At 42.0% G+C, this 15,782-nt stretch overlaps 1 protein-coding gene across 4 annotated transcripts in view; it reads right to left on the bottom strand.

Moving 5' to 3' along the window:
* Window positions 1–8,303, bottom strand: part of wwox (WW domain containing oxidoreductase) — a 734,210-nt gene extending 725,907 nt beyond the window's left edge. The window contains exon 1 of one of the 4 annotated variants that reach the window (XM_067998151.1): window positions 8,115–8,303. In XM_067998151.1, coding sequence (XP_067854252.1) covers window positions 8,115–8,221 — 107 coding nt within the window. In that variant the 5' untranslated portion in view covers window positions 8,222–8,303. The remainder of the gene's footprint in view (window positions 1–8,114) is intronic. The other 3 variants (XM_067998152.1, XM_067998153.1, XM_067998150.1) reach the window with 3 other exon arrangements.
* Window positions 8,304–15,782: the final 7,479 nt, after the last annotated feature.

Below are 15,782 nucleotides of genomic sequence, written 5' to 3'. Positions count from 1 at the left end.
AAATTTACTTTAAGAAAATCCTTTAAATTCTGAGTAACTTTATACACTTATGTAAATGGATGGCATTCTGAGAATTTTGGAGTTTTTAATTACACATTTTTAGTAGTCAAACAGTAGTTCCATGTAGCTCAGTAAATTTTTATAGAATGATACAGCACAGAAGGAGCCCATCGTGCCTGTGCTGGCTCTTTGAAAGAGCTATCCAATCAGTTCCACTCCCCTGCTCTTTCCCCATAGCCCTGCAAAATTTTCCTTTTTAAGTATATATCCAATTCCCTTTTGAAAGTTACTATTGAATCTGCTTCCACCATCCTTTCAGGCAGTGCCTTCCAGATCGTAACAACTTACTGCGTAAAAAAAATTCCCTTCATAGCCCCTCTGGTTCTTCTACCAATTATCTTAAACCTGTGCTCTCTGGTTACCGATCCTCCTGTGGAAACAGAGTAAATAAGGAGAAACTCCCTGATCATCTTCAAATAGTGCCATGGCATTATTAGCATCTACCTGATCAGGCAGACTGATCCTTGGTTTAACGTCTCATCCAAAAGACGGAACCTCCAACAGTATAATGCTCCCTCAGTACTGCCACTTAGATTATGTACTCAGGTCCTTTGTTAGCTTTGTACACTGTAGTTTATACCCTCCCGCACTAGCGTGACAAATTTAAGAGGGCAGTTACCATTATAAATGTTGACCTTGGAATTTATAATGGAAAAAGCGAACAGGAAGGGCACACAACACAGATGCAAGATTTTTTTAATATAGCATCCATATATTAATTACACTGCATGTTACTTTATAAAATATAAAACAAGTAATATTGAATACAACCTCAGGGTTCAGTTAACCAAGTCATTTGACGGTACAGTACTACTTATCTTTTCCCTGTTTGTCAAATAGGCGGTATAAAAGCAATAATCTCAAAAATATTATTAAAATTATGTCTCACAAAACAAAAAATCCTGGAAACACATCAAGTCAGGCAGCATCTGAATAAAAAGAAAACCTGTTGCTGTTTCAGGCATAACCCATCATCAGAAACAGCATTTTCTGTTTTTATTTCAGATTTCCAGTATCTGCAGCATCTCGAATACATATGATATTGCCAATGATGCATAGAAACTTAACATTTTCCTTGGAACATTTTACTGCTCGTCAGGTATCACAGCAAACAGAAAGTTCCACTCCCACCAAATCATATAAATTCACAAAAAGCACTACTGTGCCACCAGTTTTGGTCAACAGTAATGCCAGGATTCATTTTACTAATACATGAAAATAGAACAGTTAATTTTAACTAGATCACTATCTTGCAATTGACAGAGAGGCATCCCATATCCTTTGTGCTTTTGAAGCACCATGTGTGTGGCCCACTATTTTGGGAACTAACAAAAGAAAACATCAAAGTGTAAAAATAAAGAAAATCATAATCTTGCCAAAATTAGCATCAAACAAAAAAAAACACCCTGCCAGCAAATGTGTTTTCAGTTCCCTTCTTTTCATACAACACACTTATCTATGCAAAAGGCAGAGGCTCATGAGCCTGCCATTAGGAGGAGCTTAATTTTATTAACAATTGAATTTATTAGTTTACTGCAACAACCACAGACAATTTTTTTTAATTTTCTCTCTCTCCCCAAGTGAGGAAAACACCTTCACTAAGACTCCGTTTGGCACCTACCCACAAGAACACAAGATCAGGAACAAACCATGTGATGAGAACGAAGGCACAGACGCACCTCCTACCACACTGTGACACAGCTCACTGGAACACCGATACACTGCCCCACCTAAAAAAACTTCAGTTGAATTTACTATAAAAACAAAAACTTCCATGATAATGGGTTAATCAGTCAGCATCAATGCATGCTATGTTACATCACCGCAAATCAATCACTTTCAGTGGTTTCATGAAATGAGACCATTTCACAGGCATAGACCAGATAAGGAAACTTGAGACTAGGGACAATGGCTGCTTGAAGGTTCTAAGTGGAAGGTGGGTACGAGAACAATTTCTCCTCTAACCAGAATTAAGCTCCTCCTACCATGATTGGGCTACAAGGCTAGCAGCTGCTAATGAAGTTCTGCAATCCAATTACTGAAGCCACTGAGTGTGAGGTATAGTGTATGTCCATGCTGTATTCAGAAGAATGGTGACAGTGCATTTGTTTTATGATGAAATGTACTGCTCAGCATGTTCATTATAAGATGCTCCTGTTGTTCATCAAGCAACAACTTGGTGACGACTGGGGGGGGGGGGAAAGACAGAAGGAGGAAGGTGAGCAACATCTCTTTGGGGTTGAGCTGCTTTGGTTGGACAAGGTGGAAAACAGGAGTTTGGAATCAAATCAGATTTCTGTGGTAGACATGGCAATTTGAGTCCACAGTATGCCATGGCACTGTTGATACAGATAGCCAGGCTGGCTAGTCATATACTAGGGTGGTCTTATCGGGACGTTTACCTGTACTTGGCACTTGTACTGCATGGTTTTTAACTGGTTAAATGCCAGCAATACCCTTGCACACACTTGATGGCTCCTAAGCCTCTACCAACATGCACCCAAGCTCTATGGACTTAAGTCAGTGGAGTGTGTCCCTATGGGGAAAGTGTGTGGACTTCATGTTAAGCAAACAGAAATTGTGCATGTGTACATTTCTCAGTAGCATGGTTTTGGTGACTCAAACACAGCAATGAGTTTCCAAATACATCATACACCCAGCTGATCAAAAAAAAATTTTTTCCAGAATTGCTCAGGAGTATCTGTTGATTTAATGCAACAGAGCTGTTGATAATGACAAAGAAGGATAGTTTCTTAACGGTGAAAAACTCTGAGCTGTGAAGGAGCAAAGGGATTTCGGAGTACACAAATAACTAAAAGCCAGTGCACAAATACAAAAAGGCGAATGGAATGTTGGCCTTTATCTCAAGGGGATTGGAATTGAAAGTGAGGATGTGATACTCAGCTGTACAGAGCCTTGGTCAGACCCCATCTGGAGTAGCGTATTCCGTTTTGGACACCGAACCTCAGGAAAGATATATTGGCCTTGGAAGGGATACAGCACAGACTGAAGAGATATACCAGGGCTTAAAGGGTTAAATTATGAGGACAGATTGCATAAACATGGCTTATGTTGCCTTGAGTTCAGACAGATGAGGGGTGATCTAATTGCAGTGTTTAAAATGATAAAGTGATTAAATAGGGTAGATACAGAGAAACTATTTCCTCTGGTGGAGAAATCCGGAACAAGAGGGCATAACCTTAAAATCAGAGCAAGGTCATTTAGGAGTGAAATCGCACAAAGGGGAGTGAAAATCGGGAACTCACTCAACAACAGCTTGCATTTATATAGCACCTTTAACATAGTAAGAAGTTGCAATATGCTTCACAGGAGCATTATCAAATAAAATCTGAAACCAAGCCACCAAGGATATATTAGGGGAGGTAACCAAAAGCTTGATCAAAGAGGTAGGTTTTAAGGAGCATCTTAAAGGAGGAGAGAGAGGTAGAGGCGGAGAGGTTTAGGGAAGGAATACCAAAGTTTAGGGCCTACACTGCTGAGGGCACAGCCACCAATGGTGCTGCGATTAAAATCGGGGATGCACAAGAGGCAAGAATTGGAGGAGCACAGAGATCTCAGAGGGCTATAGGGCTGCAGGAGGTTGAAGAGATAGGGAGGGCCGAGGCCATGGAGCGATTTGAAAACAAGGATGAGAATTTTAAAACTGAGGCGCTCCCGGATTGGGAGTCAACGCAAGTCAGCGAGCACAGGGGTGTTGCATGAAAACGGAGCTTGGTGCGAGTTAGGATACAGACAGCAGAGATTTGGATGAGCTCAAGTTTATGGAGGGTGGAAGATGGGAGGCTGGCCAGGAGAGCATTGGAATAGTCAAGTCTAGAGATAACAAAGGCACGGATGAGGGTTTCAGCAGCAGATGAGCTGAGGCTGGAGCGGAGACAGCGACGTTACAGCGGTGGAAATAGGCAGACTTGGTGATGGACCGGATGTGATCGGAAGCTCATCTCATCAGAATATCAAATACTACGCCAAGGTTGCGAATGATCTGGTTCAGCCTCAGACAGTGGCCAGGGAGAGGGATGGAGTCGGTGGTTAGGGAACAGAGTTTGTGACAGGGACTGAAGACAATGGCTTTGGTCTTTCTAACATTTAGTTGGAGGAAATTTTTGCTCATCCAGTACTGGATGTTTGGCTGTGGATGCTGGATCAATTGAAATTTTCAAGACTGAGATCAATAGATTTTTGTTAGGTAAGGGCATCAAGGATATGCAACCAAGACAGGTAAATAGAGTTGAGGTCAAGATCAGCCACGATCTAACTGAATGGCAGGATAGGTTTGAGATGCTGAATGCCGTACTCCTGTTCCTATGAAGTAATTAAAATGATTGTGCATTGAAGCAGGAAAAAACTTCCTATTGCAGCTGTTTGGTTGTTCAGGTAGGCACTGAAAAATATGGTTTATAAAAACAAAACAAATTACATCACTGGGCTCAAGCTAACATTTGAGTGATAGTAGAAAGCTCCAATGTAGCATGGAACTGTTTGGTATGATGCATTTTGGTTGCAATACCCCACAGGCTGAGTTGACGACTACCATGGGGTGCGGGGGCTGGGGACGGAGGTGCTGTGTTTAATTGAGGTGAGTTAAACCCTCCCCCACTTTCTGGTGATAAAGTAGTGAATTTTTTTTTGGGGTGGGGGGGGCGGGGGGAAGAAAGAGAGATGAAGAAGGAGAAAGAAGAGAAGTTTCCTGTCAATTGTGAGTGTATTTGGGTGTCCTTGTACAAGAATCACAGAAAGTTAACATGCAGGTACAGCAAGCAATTAGGAAGGCAAATGGTAGATTAGCCTTTATTGCAAGGAGGTTGGAGTACAAGAGTAAGGAGGTCTTGTTGCAGCGATATAAGGTTCTGGTGAAACCACACCTGGAGTACTGTGTACAGTTTTGGTCTCCTCACCTAAGGAAGGATATACTTGCCTTAGAGGGGGTGCAACAAAGGTTCACTAGATTGATTCCTGGGATAAGAGGATTGACCTATGAGGAGATAGTGCATAGATTGGGCCTATATCCTATGGAGTTTAGAAGAATCAGAGGTGATCTCATTGAAACGTATAAAATTCTTCGAGGGCTTGACATGGTTGATGCTGAGAGGCTGTTTCCCCTGGCTGGAGAGTCTACAACCAGACGTTATAGTCTCATGATAAGGGGTTGGCCATTTAGAACCGAAATGAAGATAAATTTCTTCACTCAAAGGATTGTGAATCTTTGGAATTCTCTATCCCAGAGGGCTGTGGATGCTCACTCGTTGAGTACATTCAAGACTGAGATCGATGGATATTTGGACACTAAGGGAATCACGGGATATGGGGATAGGGCGGGAAAGTAGAGTTGAGTTAGAAAATCAACCATGATCTTATTGAATGGCAGAACAAGCTCGAGGGGCCATGTAGCCTATTCCTGTGCCTAGTTCTTATGTTGAGCAACACAAGATAAACCTTAAAACAAAAGCGAGAAATAAAAAAAAAGGTAAATGGGAAAAATAAATAGTTAATGCCTGAATTTTTCACATCACAATTTTGGACAATGGCTGCAATATCTTACATTAATATAGCACTGAGAACAGAACATAATGCAGAAAGGAAGAAGTGTTGCCTAGGAGATGGAAATAAAAAATGTACAGTCTGAGAGATGGGTTTTTAGAAGCTCTTGAAAGTAGGGAGGGAGGCATCCAACCAAACAAAAAATGGCCCAGGGAGAGAATTCCAGGGGACAGGCACGTAGTGACTGAATGAACAACCTGCAATGGTTAAGTGGAGTAGATGAGAAACAAGCCAGAATCTGGAGTCAGGGAAGGGGAAGAGGGTGTGGGTAGGAATAGATGGCCAAAGATGATCACTCAAATAAGGCAAGGCCATGGATGAATTTGAAAATTAGGCTTAGAATCTTGAAGTTGATTTGCTGGTGCACAGGGACCAAGTGGAGCCTGACAAGGACAGGGGTGATCGAACAGCAGGGCTTTCTACAGGAAATTACACTTCTGGATTAGTTGAAGTTTATGAAGGATGGAGGCAGGGATGTCAGAGAGGTCATTATCAGCAAGAGGTTGTCATCAGTACTATAATATTCTATTAGCAAGACAAATCAAAATCAAAAACAAGTAATAGTAAATGACAAATACTTTTCTGTGATGAGACAAGATTGTGACCCTCGCTGGCAAAAGTATTGCTGGTGGTTGAATGCTCAAGAAATCTGAAAAAACTGAGCAACATTTGATAGTCTGCTAAATTTGAACCATGCTCTGGAGGTTATTCAAACTGCATACAGTTTTCAGAGTAATGCAGTGCTCCATATGTTTACAAATCCAAATAGGCACTTTTTCAGGTCCATGGTATCTGCATATAAGCAGCTTATGGCTCCCTGAACAAGAGCACTGCTGGAGGAGGAATATTACAGTAATAATGAAACAAAATACAGTAGCTTCAACAGAGGGCATTTAGGTCAAGGCTTGTATTGTCTCTATTATTGGAAAAAAATGTCAATCCTGGGTGCATTCCAGCAATCAGAATACTTAAGACATGATGGGAGGAGCTGAGTATTTATAAATAGAAATGCCAAGTTTAGAAACAATTATAGGATTTCTCATATCTATAGTATTTCAGTCCCTTTGAATCACAAGTTAATTTACAAACAATTATCTGTAGTGTGCTGAAGCTTACCATTCTGGATTTTGGGAAGGGAGGGAGGAATAAATCACATTCCATTTTAAATAGAAACCTTTTATTGGACAAGAACACCCAAAAAATAAAAAAATAAAATCATTTATCAAAAACCCTTAGCACTCAAGTAATAACTAACACCCAGAATTTAACAACAAATTAAAAGAACACATTTGAGCTTTGTGACTACCTCTTCTCATCAACATTGAATTAGTACAATCAATCAGTTTTCCTAGAGTGCTGTGGTGACCTGATCAGCCCACTGTACAGTTAGAACAGGAGGAAGGTTATCTTTGCTGAATTCCATTTAGAAGCAGTTGGTTATCTCTAGTAGGAGGAAAGATGTGGAAATAGAAACCTTTGCTTTGTTTGACCCCATGCAAATTTGGAAGCAGTCAAAATTCAAACACAAGCAAGGTGTTAAAACTCTAAGACGTACTACATATGTAATGGCTTTGAAATCTTTGCATTGCTCTTTAACAGCATGTTTTATTCTTCCACACCCCCCAATTTTGTCCTTTTCTGCTCCAATTTCAGAAATGGCAGCTGCTATCTCTCAGCACCCTAGGAAGGGAACCAAAACCCTTTGCAAGGACAATCAAGCAGTGGTAACTAAACACAGACTGCTTATCTTCACCATTATCACAAATTCAAAAGTTGCACCTTGCTCTTCATACAAGGTCTGGTCTACAAAGCCAAAGGGTTCCCATTGGGATGGCAGTGGTAAAAGCTGCTAGATCTCAAATTAGGATTTAACCTCTGAACTGTTAGTGTGTGCACAGAAGGCAAGTAAAGCTTCTACTGGTGGATGGACTCCAGGGAGGGGGAAGACAAGCTGCTTGAGATATAAACCCAGGAGATTGCATGCAATCACATGAAGCTGACAGCACAATGTTTGTTATTAGTTAACAACCCATGTGTTAAGTGGAATGGTGGATTTTTCTTTTAAAATTTGCTTTCAAGCAATGAAGCCAACACTACTGTTCCCACTTTCAGCTCCACTGCAGGCGAGAGAGGGGAAGAAAGCATCTCTGTTTCCACCATAGTTTTAATTGAGTGCAATTCCCCCAATTCTTTTTTTTAAAAAGTATGATTGCCTATCACTGTACGACATGACACACGCACTTACCTGACGAAATCTATATTACAGAAAGAAACTTGGTGAGAAATTAGGTAAGTCCCCCAAAAATAAAAAGTTTAAGCAAAGATAAGAGAAGAAAATTGGATTGGGTTGGCGGTGGGTGGAATTAAGCAATGCATTTTGTTCTGTTTGCTTTCCAGGGAAAGCGTGACAGTTAACACTCTGCAAACGAAATGGATTTTCGTAGGGTTGTTTTTTTTTTTTGCCCCCTCTCTTCTTTTTTGTTTTGTTTCCTTACTTGGCGTAGTAAACCCAGCCGTCTTTAGTGGTTCGCTCCTCCCAGCCGGGAGGCAGCTCGTCCTCGCTGTCGGTGTCGTCCAGCCCCGCGTACCTCAGAGCGGACATCGCCGCTTACCCTCCGCTCGAGCCGCTGTTGTCAGAGCAACTGACTGGCTCTCGCCTCCCGCCGACTGTTTACATGTGTCACTTCCGCCTCTCGGACCGGAACCGCCGCCACGGAGCATGCGCGTACGCCGCGGCGATTGGTGGGGATTGTAGTTCTTTTCTACATGGCGAGGGAGGGAGGGAGGGAGGGAGACAGAGAGTGCAATAAACTTTCAGAATTAAAAACCGACCTTGCTGGAAACGCTCCCCACAGATGCTGCCTGACCCGCCGAGTGTTTCCAGCATTGTCTGTTTTTATTTCAGATTTCCAACATCCGCAGTCCAGCATGTTGTTTTTGTTTTAGTGGAATAAACCTTACTGGGTTCTATTCAACCAGAAACATGTAGTTGCCTTTTTGTCAACATAATTATTTATTTGCAAGAAAATGTGCGATGAACGCGTACTGAGCAGCTACCTCTTCGAAAAGGGTGAATGTCATAGAATCTTACAGCACAGGAGGAGGCCATTCGGCCCATTGTGCCTGTGCCGGCTCTTTGAAAGAGCTATCCAATTAGTCCCATTCCCTTCCTCTTTCCCCATAACCCTGCAATTTTTTTCTTTTCAAGTACACATCCAATTCCCTTTTGAAAGGTTCAACTGAATCTGCTTCCACTACCCTTTCAGGCAGTGCATTCCAGCTCATAGCAATTCACTGGGTAAAATAGTTCTCATGGAATCATAGATCGGTTGCAGCGCAGAAGGAAGCCATTCGGCCCATTGCTCTATGCAAAAGCAATCCAGCTAGTCCCACTCCCAAGTCCCACTCAAGGAGAAATTGTTTCCTCTGGCAAGAGGATCAGTAACCAGAGACTGATTTAAGGTAATCTTGCCAATTTCCTTAAAACGGTCTCTGGTTACTGATCCTCTTGCCAGAGGAAACAGTTTCTCTTTATTTACTCTATCAAAACCCTTCATAATTTTGAACACCTCTATTAAATCTCCTCTAAACCTTCTCTGCTCTACGGAGAACAATCCGAGCTTCTCTAGTCTCTCCACATAACTGAAGTCCCTCGTTCCTGGTATCATTCTAGTAAATATGCTCTCGACTGCACCCTCTCCAATGGTGTGACATTCTTCCTGAAGTGTGGTGCCCAGAATTGATCACAATACTCCAGCTGAGGCTGCAGCTTATCAAACTGCCTCACTAACTAATAAATGTCCCACAGTTAGAGGAAATGGACATTGTAATTGAATTCAAGAATGGTTCCTGCAATAATTGTACCATTAAGCTATAAATGCTTCAAACATAACCAAGATTGCTAGCAGAAATGAGTGCCAGATATTTAATAAAATGGTTCAAGAGTTCAAAACTTCCTACCTCCTTGCAATTTCCTGGTTTATGCAAAATGGAACATGTAATTGGAAAATGTGTGATGGCATAAAACCATCAGGGTCTTGGTCGCCATCCTCACCAAGAGGCGGAAAACGCTGATTTCAGACCCTTAGGATGGGGAGTAGCCCATTCACAGACAGTGGGAGCCCATGGTGAAGGAGACAACAACAAACTTAGAAGAACCTCCAGAAGTGCCTATAGAACCCACCACAGAAGGAGTTTGGGAAACCATTCATTTTTTTTACTCTCCATGACACTTTAATGGCAGAACACAATCAGCAGGCATGTTTGCCATTAAGGCTGTCAACCAAAGAGAGAAATTATAAATAATTAGTAGTTTTTCACTGAAGGATGTTCTGTTATGTATGGCATAATTCTCAAATATGTGGGAGTAACTACTGCTATGCATGTAATCCATTCCATCTCTTATAGTCATGTGACTCAATAGTTTTGTAAAACTATCAGGAGTGTGATGGAATATTCACCATCCAGGACAGCGCAGTTCATTTCATTGGTACCCTTGTCACTGAACTCAATATCCATCCCCTCCAGCACTGTGGCTGCAGTATGTCGGATCTACAGGATGCAATGCAGCAATTTGCCAAGGTTACTGCAACAGCATCTCCTTCCTCTGCAACACTTACCATCAAAAATGACAAGCAAAACTGTGGGCACACCATCACCTCCAATTCCCCTCCTCATCAAACACCATCCTGTCCTGGACATACATCGCTGTTCATTCATCATTGCTGGGTCAGAATTCTGGAATTCTCTATTCAACACCATTATCGGAGCACCATCACCACAAGAAATGCAGTGCTTCAAGGAGAAGTTCCATCACCACCTTCTCAGGGCAACTAGAGATGGGCAATGAAGGTGGTCTTGCCAGCGTCACCCACGTCCCAAGAATAAATATACAATAAAATATATTTGTTGGTTGATGTCCACCTGAAAGCAATCATTCATTTGATATCAGAATTTCTGTATATTTCAAAGATTGTTACTATTTTTCCGAAAACAAAAATGCTACAGAATTGGCTAACTGAAGACACTCCTGTTTAAATAAATAACTCACTCAAACTCAATTCCAAATGATTTAAAGATTTTTTTCTGGAAGAGCTGGGAAAACTCACAATATACCCATTATTAAAGAGATTATTTTTATACTTTCTAGAACGCCAGTTAGCTTCTGAGAGAATCATAGAATTTTACAGCACAGAAGGAGGCCATTCAGCCCTCTGTGCCTGTGGCATCTCTCTCACTTAGTCCCAATCCACTGCCCTTTCAATTTTTCTTTTTCAAACATCTATCTACCTCCCTTTTAAAAGCTATTATGGATTCTGCTTCCACCCCTGTTTCTGGTAGGGCAATTCATAAGAACACAACATGAGAACTTAAGAATTAGGAGCAGGAGTAGGCCATACGGCCCCTCAAGCCTGTTCCGCCACTCAATAAGATAATGGCTGATCTTCTACTGCTGATCTTCAACTCAACTCCACTTTCCTGACCTATCCCCATATCCCTTGATTCTCTCAGTATCCATTGATCTCAGTCTTGAATATACTCAATGACTGAGCATCCACAGGCCTCTGGGGTAGAGAATTTCAAAGATTCACAACTCTCTGAGTGAAGATATTTTTCCTCATCTCGATCCTAAATGGCTGCCCCCTTATCTTGAGACTATGACCCCTAGTTCTAGACTCTCCAGCCAGGAGAGAACCATCCTCTCAGCATCTACACTATCATAGGAACATAGGAACAGGAATAGGCCATTCAGCCCCTCGAGCCTGCTCCACCATTTGATAAGATCATGGCTGATCTGTGATCTAACTCCATATACCTGCCTATATCAAGCCCTCTAAGAATTTTATATGTTTCAATGAGATCACCTCTCATTCTTCTAAACTCCAGAGAACATAGGCTTATTAACTCTTTGCTTGAGCTCATCCAAAGCTCTGCTGCCCGGATCCTAACTCACACCAAGTCCCATTCTCCCATCTCCCCCATGCTCGCTGACCTACATTGGCTTCCGGTATGGGAACACCTCAATTTTAAAATTCTCATCCTTGTTTTCAAATCCCTCCATGGCCTCACCACCGCCCCCCCCCCCCCCAACATCTCAGTCTTGAATATACTCAACGACTGAGCATCCACAGCCCTCTGGGGTAGAGAATTTCAAAGATTCACAACCCTCTGAGTGAAGAAATTTTTCCTCATCTCGATTCTAAATGGCTGCCCCCTTTTCTTGAGACTATGACCCCTAGTTCTAGACTCTCCAGCCAGGGGAAACATCATCTCAGCATCTACCCTGTCAAGCCCTCTAAGAATTTTATACATTCCAATGAGATTACCTCTCATTCTTCTAAACCCTATCGCTGTAACCTCCTCCAATCCTACAACCCAACGAGATCTCTGCGCTCCTCCAATTGTTGCCTCTTGCGCATCCCCGATTTGAATCACTCCACCATTGGCCTTCAGCTGCCTAGGCCCTAAGCTCTGGAATTCCCTCCCTAAACCTTTCTGCCTCTCTACCTCCTTTAAGGCGCTCCTTAAAGCCTACCTCTTTGACCAAGCTTTTGGTCACTTGTCCTGATATCTCCTTATGCGGCTCGGTGTCAAATTTAATAATGCTCCTGTGAAGTGCCGAGGGACGTTTCACCATGTTAAAAGTGCTATAGAAATGCAAGAAGTAGTAGTAGTAGTTTTAGTAGTAGTAGTAGTAGTAGTAGTAGTAGTTGTTGTTGTTGTTGTGACATAACAAAAAAAATCTCCTAACCACTTCCTTCAAGGCGACAATCTTAAATTTATGCCCTCTAGCTACCAACTGACTGACCAGTGGGAATAGTTCTTTCCAATTTACCCTATCAAAACTTGATGAAAAGAGCTAAAGGTTCTCTAGTCTCTCCTGATAACTTAAGCCCCCTTATCCCTGGTATCATCTTTGTACATCTCTTCTCTACTCTCTCCATAGCCTTGACATCCATTCTACGCTAGGAAACCCAAAACAAGACACAAAAACTGGGGCCTAACAAATGGTTTGTATTTGTAAAGCTAGGATACCGGATACTTTTGTTTACATAGCTTTATCAACTTGCACGCCCACTTTTAAAGCCTTGTGTACCTGAACCATTAAATTTCTCTACTTTTTTTAAGGTTTTACCGTTTTGTTTACATTTCCTCTCCTTATTCTTCCTTCCAACATATATCCTCTCAGACTTGGCTGCATTAAATTTCATCTAACATCTATCTGCTAACCTATCTACGTTCTTTTTTAGTCACTTATTGTTCTCATAAGAGTTAAACACACTACCTATTTTTATAATGTCTGCAAATTTCAATATAGTGCTCCTTATACCTAAGAACATATTGAGAAGAGCAATGGTCCTAATTCCGATCCCTGGGGGGGCACCACTGATTAGATCATCCAATTTGAAAAACATCCATTAACCACTGCTCTCTGTTTTTTTGCACTTTAACTAACTTCCTACCCATGACTACCACATTCCCGTTTAACACCATGCACCTTACTTTTATCAACAAGCCTCCTATCCAGCACCTTATCACAAATCTTTTGAAAAAGCCATATACATAACATGGCATTGCCATGATAGGATTTGAACTCACAACCACTGGGTTGACTAGTCCAATACTATAACCATTAGGCTACGAGACTCACATATATGGACAGTGTGTGTTGATTTTACATGGAAATTGCAATAAGAAGATAAGGAATCACAAAATGAGAAATGATACTTTATCAAACAAAGGTCCTTCCATTTAGTGGATTGGTGTGCAGGCCACCAAACAAACTAAATCCCCCACAGTGGCTAATTTTGCGAGATTGATTCTCCCATTGCCTGGAAAAGCCCTGGGAAGCAACTCTCATGGAAGCAGGGCCTTAAACCCCTTCAAATCACTTAGGAAACAGGCAGCAAATGCTACAAAGCACAGCGAAAAAGTTATCAGCACCAAACAAAACTACTGACACTGACCCCAGTGGTTGATTCTACAAACTGATTATCAAAATTTGAGTTATCTGCCCTCCATTGTTTTCCTCAAACTCTAATTTTCCAAGCTAGCCTATTTTGTCTTTTAAATAAAAATTTCAAATGAAATGTTTATTGCAATTTTCTTTTGTAGAACATAGATATACTATATATATTGCCCCTGGGACACAATATGAAAAAGTAAACAACAGCAGGCTTCCCCTGAACCAAACGAGCCCCTGGAGGATAATATCCCGAACTATATGCAACAACAATTCACCTGGAAGAACACGTATTCCAGAAGGATGACAGCGGAGAGAAAGCCACAAAATAGAGCAAGAAAGAAAAGAAACAACAAAATAAATATTGAACTAGTTGTTCTGTTTCTAATCTATGGGATAAGGAGTATGAGGTTTCCGCACACTTCATATACTCCCTATCCCTTACAACAGAGCCTGGATTCAGTTAGGGAATTCCAGAGAGTGGGATCGAAGCAGCTGAAGGCACAACTGCCAACAATAGGTTAAAGGGATGTAGGGATACACATGAGACCAGTCAGAGGAACAGAAAGATCGAGAGTGGGGTTGGGGGGTGCGCGGGTGTTGGAGGTTGGAGCGATAGTAAGGCCCTGAAGGGATGTAAACAGAAGAACGAGAATTTTAAAATTGGGGGACCAGATAGTAGATCAGTGAGAATGGTTGCAATGGGCAAGCATGACTTGGTGTGGGGTGGGATAGGATAGGGGCAGCTGAATTTTGGATGAGCTGCAGTTTATGGAGGACTTTCTGCAGAGCCAGGAGCCGCAGCAGCAGCCACAACATGGTGTGTAGAAGCACTGCCAAAGGGAGAGTGAAACCTGGGGACGTTACCGTGGGTAAATGGCGAAAGATTTTTTCCACTGGTGGGCGAATGGGGAATAAGGGAATGGAGACCGAGGATTTTCATTGGAAGACCCAAAGGGGAAGGCAGAAGCAAAGTTTTTGCACTAAGGGCTAGTAACCTATGGGATGCTTCACCACAAGTGGCTATTGAGCCAGAGACTAGAAATTTTTTTTAAATGGAATGAGATAATTATTTGAAAAGGTGGAATATAAAAGGATCTGGGAAAAATGGGTTTGTAGGAGAGAGCACCCGGCATCAGCATAGGCACTGGGGACCGAATGACCACCTCCTGTGCTGTAATTTCAATCATTCTACGTCAACTCTCCTTTATTGAATCCAAGCCCAGAGAGCGGTTTAGAAATGTTGGTGCTCAACTGAGTTTAGGAGGGTGTGCCCTGTGAAAAGTGCCCCAAACAATGATCCCGCTGCCCTTTGTGCAATCTCTTGGTTTGTTCGAGGTCGGTCTGTGCCAACTGGTTTTGATGTGGGAAGTCCAAGTGCAGATCAGCTCTGACTGCGGCTCCCAATTCAGAGTTGTTACCTTTACACACAACCTGAGTCCAAGGAGAGAGGAAGAGATATGGGGTCTCTCAGGAGACTGGGGAGCCCGAACGCACCTTGAGGATTCTGGCTGTAGTTACAGGGTGATTATCAGTGGATTATAGGATCACTACTAGTTACAGATAGGATATTGTGGCCTTACACCTGGGTATCAGTGAGTTATTGCATCACTGTTGGTTATGAGGGGAATCTGAGTGTTATTGGTACAATTTCTGTGGGATACTATTAGTTATTGATGGAATCAAAGTTCGTCCCACGCAAATCCCCTACTTTTGGTTTCTCCTCTTCCCTATCCTCGGTTTCCCTTCTTAGCCTGCTCGAGGGTAGCCTCCTCGGAACTTCTTGCACAATAGTTGTTGGTGCAAAACCAACCACAGGGGACTATAACTATAAGGTAAATGTATTAACATTTGTAGACGTCACATTATCAAATTTCCAGGAATGCCCCCAGAGATGGCAACCCTAGTCTGAGGTGCCAAAAGCATGAATAAACCTGTTCCCTCCCCCCAACTACCTCTGTGCATAATGATTTAAACAGATTAGTTAAGATTTGCAATTAATTTCTATCATTTGCAAAGCATTCTGCACAACTCAAGTCATGATTCTGCCCCCCTGACCCTACTATTCAGCTTAGAGTTGTCAAATTGTGATAATCCTATGATTATTTTAGTGAGCCAAGGCCTTTCTAGGGGGTAAACAGCGACTTGAAGCTCAAGTTGTAACTCCACAATAATTGCTGCTTCTGTGCATCACCCAACA

Source organism: Heptranchias perlo, chromosome 16, assembly GCF_035084215.1.
Source record: "Heptranchias perlo isolate sHepPer1 chromosome 16, sHepPer1.hap1, whole genome shotgun sequence".
Taxonomy (NCBI): Eukaryota; Metazoa; Chordata; class Chondrichthyes; order Hexanchiformes; family Hexanchidae; genus Heptranchias; species Heptranchias perlo.
The sequence above is the reverse complement of the archived record's forward strand: the minus strand, read 5'-3'. Positions and strand labels throughout refer to the sequence as shown.